Source organism: Populus alba, chromosome 8, assembly GCF_005239225.2.
Source record: "Populus alba chromosome 8, ASM523922v2, whole genome shotgun sequence".
NCBI lineage: Eukaryota > Viridiplantae > Streptophyta > Magnoliopsida > Malpighiales > Salicaceae > Populus > Populus alba.
The window spans coordinates 11731452-11739691 of record NC_133291.1 but is presented as its reverse complement, the minus strand read 5'-3'; the positions used below and the strand labels follow the sequence as shown (position 1 = coordinate 11739691).

The 8240-nt window shown below is 32.5% G+C and overlaps 1 protein-coding gene across 1 annotated transcript; it reads right to left on the bottom strand.

The window, feature by feature from the left end:
- Positions 1 to 871: 871 nt before the first annotated feature.
- On the bottom strand, positions 872 to 1892 carry LOC118057190 (ethylene-response factor C3). Its single transcript, XM_035069695.2, has one exon. It carries the CDS (start codon positions 1786 to 1788, stop codon positions 1126 to 1128), a length of 663 nt encoding a protein of 220 aa, XP_034925586.1. The 5' UTR covers positions 1789 to 1892; the 3' UTR covers positions 872 to 1125.
- Between the last annotated feature and the right edge of the window lie 6348 nt (positions 1893 to 8240).

Below are 8240 nucleotides of genomic sequence, written 5' to 3'. Positions count from 1 at the left end.
TTCAGACGTGGAGAGCGACGACACAAACATGGACGGAGAAGAGAGCGATATGCATATTGCTCTTTCATGTTCTTTCCCTTTTATTATGTGGGAAAATGATTTTCATATCACTAATCAAAATGTTCTTCTTCACACCCCTTACATTATTCATTATCTTAAAATGTACCCTTCTTCTAACCACCATTCAAATTAGTTGACCTATTCTTGAATAGTGTACAGTGTGCCACTGATTTATGAAAAATAAAATTTCAAATCCATCCAAAAAATTAAAATTTATAATCTTCCTAATCTTAAGCTCAATGGGATTCGATTTTTCTTATTTTCTTAACTTAGCATCTATTTTTTTATATACATATTTTAGGCGCGACTTAGTTTTTTCAACTCTTTCAGTTTAAATTGATTCTTTTCTTTCTAAACAATATTTCTTCAAACAATAAATCTAATTACTATTAAAATTTTGGAGTATCCTCGTAACTACTAAACTGATTTTGTAACAAGTTTGGATGGATCTAGCACATGGAAATGTAGGATGGGTAGAATTTAAAGATAAAATCGATGAGCGTGGTCAGTGAAAGGTAACATTGATACAGATCCTATAGGTGAGGAGTTTTTTTGTAGTTAAACCAAAGAACAAGGACAGTTTCTTAGAGCATGATGTCTCGTATGTAAAAGGAATTGCTGATAAATAAAATCAGTGTTCGAGGACACTGGTTTAAATTATTTAAAGACTTTTCGGGACGATGAACTGGTCGAAGGGCACCTTGTAGGTTTGTTTTGGATCAGGGTGCTCTTGCACGGAACAAATTAAGATCGGAACAAAGTTTGACTTTGTTTAACTCGGGAGTCTACGTGATCCCATGTTAAAAGAAACTTTTCAAAGAAAGGCAGCAGTCACCTCATTTTTTTTCCATTGATACATAATTATGTGGTTTCTAAAGCCTCCGTACAAGAAGAGTCATTCGACACCCTTCAGCCCCTTTACTTTACAGGGTTTCGAGGGGAAATACAGGGGGGTGAAAATGGAAAATAAACATGAAGATTTGGCATCTGATCAATCCTACCATCTCAATAAATCATATGGGAGGAGAGAAAAAAAGGTAAAGGAACATGTAAAATTAAGATAGTTCAGCAAGGACTAACAGCATCTTCAGATGAATTCAATAGCTGTTCCAGATAATCAGCACCTAAATCTTCCAAAACCATCACATTCTCTATCCTGACATTACTCTCTTTCTTGCTTCTGCTTCCCAGTTTCCTCCTCATGGAGTGCTTCCTCTTTAGAGCCACCACAGGCGAGCACCCATCCTCTTGCTCAGTACACTTCATATCCTTCAGTGACTCCCTCACTCTTTCAACTGGGAAATTCAGTGTCGCCCCCGTTCCTCTCATTGAAAAAGCAGCTTGGTCATAGGCCAAAGCAGCTGCCTCTGCGCTATCAAATGTGCCTAACCACACCCTTACGCCATGCCTTGTGGAATCCCTTATCTCCGCCGCGAATTTGCCCCATGGCCGCCTCCTAACACCTCTGTAGGACTTTTCCTTGTTGGGATCTTCTTCGGCCACGGAACTAACCTCTTCTTCCTTGATAATTCCATTGTAGGAAGTTGCTTTTGACGTTTCTTGAGTGGCCTCCGAGATTAGCCCAAAAAGAAGCATTTCGTCGGAGTCGTTTTCATTGAAGGGGAGAGAACTTTGGTTAAAAGATTGGCCATGGAAAAAATCTGGCGATTCAAAACAAGATTCGAATGAAAAATCAGAATTTGAGGAGTGAAAGAAGGAGCCATCCATTTGAATTGGCTGGGGGGTTTGGTTTTAGGTTTGCCCTGCAACTTGTGTTTTTTGTGGCTACCTGTTTTCTTGCAGTGCCTACTGGGGTGTGCAAAATTTGAAGTCTAGTGTACTTTATATACCCAGCAAAGGAATGCAGTCAGTTAGGCAGGATTTTGATTTTATCTATAAAAAAATAATTACAAAAATATAGATATTTTTTTGTAAATACAAGTGTGCGGGTTTTTCATATAATATTTAATTGCAAAAATATTTAATCTTCATTTTGTTCTATCTAAAAATCATTTAAGCTAGGCTTGCAATATTCTAAAATACAGAGAAAAAAAAATGGATGTGGGATCCACATCTGCAAGCCTATGGGGTAAAATTACAGATTGGTCAACTGAAGATGGATGGCCACGTCAGAAGAGTTTTTGTGATGACATCATCCCAATCATATCAGCTTTGTCTGGGTGTGGGATTTGTTGAAGAGGGCCTTGTCCACTTGTCATCCTGAAAATTAATTTCCTCTTTTTCCCCGTAGTTGGGACAGCTCAGGTGGGTGCTGCGTTTCCCTCCAAAATGCTCCGCTCCGCTCCGCTCGAGGAACCACTCTTTCCTTTGGTTTGTTTTCACAACAACGACTTGAGGAAACGAGTGGTTTTTCTCACTTGTAAGGTACCACTATGTGAATAAACCTTTATTTTAACAATAATAATAAAATTACCATAATCAGAGTCGATTTAAGGTAAATCTAAGTCTCAATAAAACTATAAATATACTATTTTAAAATATTTAAGAAATATTTTATTATTATTTTATAATAAGTAGGGTCTTGGACAATTTTTATTATGTACTTGGGATTTTTTTATTAAGTGATAATAATCTTCATTTTATAAATTATAATTAATAAATATATCTATAAACATTTTATTAAATACAGTATTGGATCATTGCTGAAGCAACCCTTAGCTTAAGCTACTTCTACCTTAAGCAACTTCTCACCATAGATGTGCTTTTCCATATCATGAATTGTAGAGTTTTCGGATTGTACTAAAAAAAAGTCAAAAATCGTTATCATGAGGGTTACTGACAATTATAAAGAATTATCGCTAGGGTTTAACGACGCTCAACTAAGTTAGGTTTAAATGTGATGAAATTATTTATCAAACAAACGATAAAATTAATTATTCCCCTTTAATTTTCTTGTCTAAAAAACATAAGATTAGGAATGAGTATTCTTGTGCATGTGCAGTGTTCAGTGAATTTTGTGGTTGTGTGTGTGTATATAGTAACTTCCTTCTCTTTTCTTTTTAAGATTTTAGATCTTTGATCTCGGTTCTCTTTTATTGACACCTTCCTTTCTCTCTCTCCTCTCTCTAGTTTTTCTTGTTACTATTAATCCCAAATATAATGATTTACAATGAATTTGAGGTTGTTTTGTTTGGAGTTCAAGTAATCACATTTCAGTATCTTTTTATCTAAAAAATATTGATTCTAACCATTACCAAAAAATTGATAAATACAAATAAAAATAATAAAAATATTCTCTCAATGATATATACCGAGGGAATTACAGTAGAAAAAAATAATTAAAACAAAACCAAAAAATACAATGACGTGTCAATTATACCAAAAAAAATTACCAACAGAATAAATTTTCATTGGTAAAATCATTGGTAAACTGTTAAAATTGTTCATCATATCAATTATAAATTAACGGAATCACCAGTGAAAAATCTCATCGGTATTTTCCAGAAAGCTTTAGAATTGTTCACTTTTCAAATGCACTGTTAATTATTGTTCTTTACAGACAAAATCACCTAGTAGATTGAAAAGTCGTCATGTTATATGACGATTTTCTGAAAAATTTTGATTAAATTAAATATTACATATGGAATCATCAACGGATTGAAAAATCGTCTATGATATTTGGTGGTTTCTAAAAAATTTTTATTAAATTAAATTAAATATCATACACAAAATCATCGATAGAATAATAATAATATTAATATTTAATTATCCATCGGTAAATCATTAGTAAAAAGCCTCAATAAAAAGCCTACAATCCCTAATTTCACAACAAAAAGACCTCCTTTCTTCTTCTTCTTCTTCTTCTTCTTCTTCTTCCTCATATGTAAAAAAATCAACATCCCTTTCTTTCTCTTCTCTCCTCAACTCTTTCTCTTCTCTTACATGCTCAAGTATGTCTTCTTTCTTTTTCTTAGTTTCTCTTCTTTTTAATTAATATACTTTACGATTTTTTTCTTCTTCTTCTTCTTGACTTCATTTGCAAGTACAATTAAGGTGATATTTTTCTTTTTTCTTTTTTTTCATGTTTTTTTCACAATATGTTTTTATTTTATTTTTAATTTTTTTTTGTTATTAATAATTGTATGAATGTTGTTGTAGGACTTTTTTTTTTCATATGAGATCAATTTTTAGTTGATTTATTTATAGGATTTTTAAATTTTTAGCAATCTTAACTTCATTTTTTTCATATGAATTTTTTTAGTTGAATTTATTTATTTTTTATTTATTTGTTGTAAATTTGTTTAAGTTGATTTTCTTCTTCTTTTTTCCAAGCAACTCAGTTTTGAGTATTATAGAGTGTTGATTTATATTAATTTAATTATTTTATAGTTTTCTAAAATAGATTTTTTTAAAAATATTTTTAAATAATCATCAACGGAATTACATATGGTATTTTTCCGAGAAAAATACCAATGTAATGATGAGGTAATTTTTTTCATGCTTTTTCCATCAATAAATCCATTGGTAATAATATTTTTGTATTACCAATAGAACTTACCGACAAACAAAAAATTACCCATGAAAGATTCATCGAAAGAGCATTTTTGTCTGTAATTCCATCGGTCAATTAATTACCAATAGAATGATAGTGCAAATATCGACAAAAAATTATGTCGGTAAATATAAAGATTGTGGTAGTGAAAATGATATCGTTAGTTGGTAAATTTTTAATCTCAAATGTTGATTAGACTCGGCTGCACTTAAGCTTAGTAAGTAGTTGAACTAAAAAATATTAAGTATGGTTGCTCAATATATATATTAACACATAACAACTCACTACAATCATGCCAGCTTGGGCTCAATATATAACTGACCCAAGAATATTGGATTTTACGGCTCATCTCTAATATCTACTTAAACTCGATAGATAGTTGAACCCAGAGATATTAGATTTGACAATTCACCATATCGATGACCACTTAGACTTCACATAGCCAAGCCTAAAAATATTGAATTAGGAAGTGAGGAGCAGGTACCTATTTAGATTAAATCAAATGTATATCCATCATATTTGAATACCAATTAGCACCAATATCAGTGATGGTAAAATAAATTAAATAAATATTAAATAGAATAATATATCATTTAAAAAATAATTATCATCTCTTATTCTTGCTCCCACCTCTCTTTGTAGAAGTGGAATTATGTTTAATTTCTATTTTTATTATCATTCTTCACTGTGATTTAAAAACAACATGCTTATTCTTATTTTCATAATAGCATTCATTGTTAATAGAGAATACTCGTAATCAAACGAAAGAAATCTTGAAATTGGAAGACCACTAAGTCTATATCTTTAATAATTGTACCACATGTAACAATAGTGAATTCTTTAAAATTTCATTAAAAATTATAATACTAATAATATTGATGAATCTAAATTTAAGGGTCCCAAAACCCCTCGATAACCTTATTTTCTTTGGGTTTAATTAAAAAAATAATCTCATTTTCTTTGGGCTTAATCAAAGAAAGGACGTTTCTTCTTTAGGCTCAATCAAGGAAAAAACTCATCTTTTCTTAGTCACAACTACATTTTAGATCATACTCTTCCTACACCTATTATGTATATAAAAATTCTCCAATGATCCATCTTATTTCCATAAATATTAATACATACCAAAGATATTTCCATTAACATTAATACATACATCTAAGATATTTTTTCTTTTTTAATATTACAAAGTTAATATTATATTTTAACATCTCTTGTCCATATAAAAAAAATTCATGGGCTATAAATAGATCAATAATCTTTTAAATAAGGGGTTTAAAATCTTTATTATTTATTGCATATTTATTTTCAGAGTATCTCTATGTAATATTATTGCATTTTTATCTCAAAAGATCAGTGACTTAACTATCACCGAAAAGTTTCTAAATTTATTAAATTGAATTTTTTTGCAAGTATTGGGCACCGGTCATCTTAAAAAAAAAGAATGGACTGAATTTCGAGAAAAAAGATTGATACCTCCCTTAAAAAAGTTGAACAAATACTCGGTGGTAATTTATATTTTCATATCTTTATTGCATAGCATAATTGCTTATATAACATTGAAAAAAAAAAAAACACAACTATTTTTTTTAAAATTTCATATTTTTTTGTACAGTCTAATTAACGAGGTCAACTTTTTTTTGTGTAACATAATTTTTTTATTATTTTTTGACCTTAGTGTTTTTGCAATTATCCTATGGAGTCAAGAATATTACAATCTTTTTTATAAATTAAAAAAGAAAAAGTAACTAGCACACATAGAACATGTGTTAGCAAGTAGGAGTCGTCCCGACCGTACCCTTCCAGTGGCAAAGCCTCCCCACGCGCCGTCATAATTTTTATGGAGCTCCCACGCGCCTGATCTAAATCATCTAAATAATATTATATATTGAGTAATCAACAGTGTTTTGATCTATATGAAAAGTAAAAAGCTGAACCCATTTAAATATCAGTCTCGAATAATTAATTGCACACAGGGAATTTCCTAATAACTTCCGAGTTGATGTAGTTGCATTTCGTCACTCCTCCTCTGTAATCTTTCGCTGCGAAACATCGGGATTCATGTGAAATGATATTGGGATCCAATCATAAACTTGTGCCAACTTCGGATGAAAATGACTTCTTCCGGATACGTAGAATGGTGCATTTTATTTCCCAAAATGCTAAAAAATTGTTCACCGCCGGTTGGTGATCCACAGAAATGTATAGCCATCATCATCCTAGCTAGATGTAGAGCCTATGGATCATAATCTTGGAAATCTTGTGACTGGAAATGGTCCAGATACACGGCCCTCTTGAAAACGACGAAGTATTTCCAATTCGCCGAAACTCGTAGATAATAGTTGAATGCTTGAAAGTCCTCCAAAAAGAATGGATACTATGACGTGGACAGTGACCACCACCACCTCTTTTTTCTAGTGCTGTCTGGTAGGAATTATTTTTGAAAGTTTTTTTATTTAAAAATATATAAAAAATACGTCCGACATCAAACGTAAACACCCTCATGGACAAGACGACGTGATGTTGTGTAGGTTCCATTTGTTTTTCGTATGTAGCTTCTAGGAAAGCGGTTTCAGGAGAGCCTCCCTCTTTTTCAGTTTTCTCACGAAACCCATACGTTTAAATGAGAACACCGTTAATATCTTCAATCCCCATATCTGCCCCTGTGTATTTTCGAGGACTCAACCCTCGGTCTTTTTTTTTCTTTTTTTTTTTTTTTCATTTTTGTGTATCTAGCTATTAATCATCTCCCACAACGGGACAAGGGTGGTGCACATACCGTCTTCTCTAGAAGTTCTTCCCATTTTTACAGTACACATCTTTCTGCATGTAATTAATTGAGAATCTCCCCCTTGATAATAAAAAAGGGAAAAAACCCCGATATTAAATGTTATATAAAACGTGTCTAGCGACATATCTAAGGGTTCTTCATATAATATTATCAACCATGGAAGAAAAAGAAAAGTCTGCTTTCCACCCTCCATTTTCTTTCCAAAACCTCACTAGATCAGATAGTGAGAGTAGCATATGCTATATATGTGTGTGTGTGTGTACACAGAACGTCAGTAGCATGCTTCGTGACCACAGATAGTATTAAAACGGGGCCCAAATCAATTAAGGCACGAGAGACGACTACATGACTGATTGGTTAGGCAAGCATGATGCCAACAGATTCATGGTACATAGTCGATTGATAGATGTTTCACGATTCTTTTTGCATCCATGGCGAGGCCCCACTGCCCGTGCTCTTTCCACTAAGCCGACGACCTGTTTTCGAGACATCCCAAGAACCTGTCCGGCGGGCTAGAAATTGCAGGGCTACTACCTCTGTTCCCATCTGTTCTCTCTCGTTTCTTGCTAAATATAAGTGCATTTTCCTAATTATCTTCAGGGGAATTTGACAAAACAGAAACTATTCTTTCGGTTTGCAAAAGGAGATGGAGCAGGGATCGAGAGAGGGTGTGAAAGAAAATAACAATTTCAAAAGATGTGGATGCCACGTAACTTTGCCGTGGATTTACTATATCATTATCTCACCATGGAAATTGATATCCCACCCTCTCTTAAATCTTAAATTATATCAATTTTAATTTTTTTTATAAAAACAACTTTCTGTCCCCTGAGTTGATGGCAATTCATCATCTTGCCCCTTGTATTTCAAGCTTCA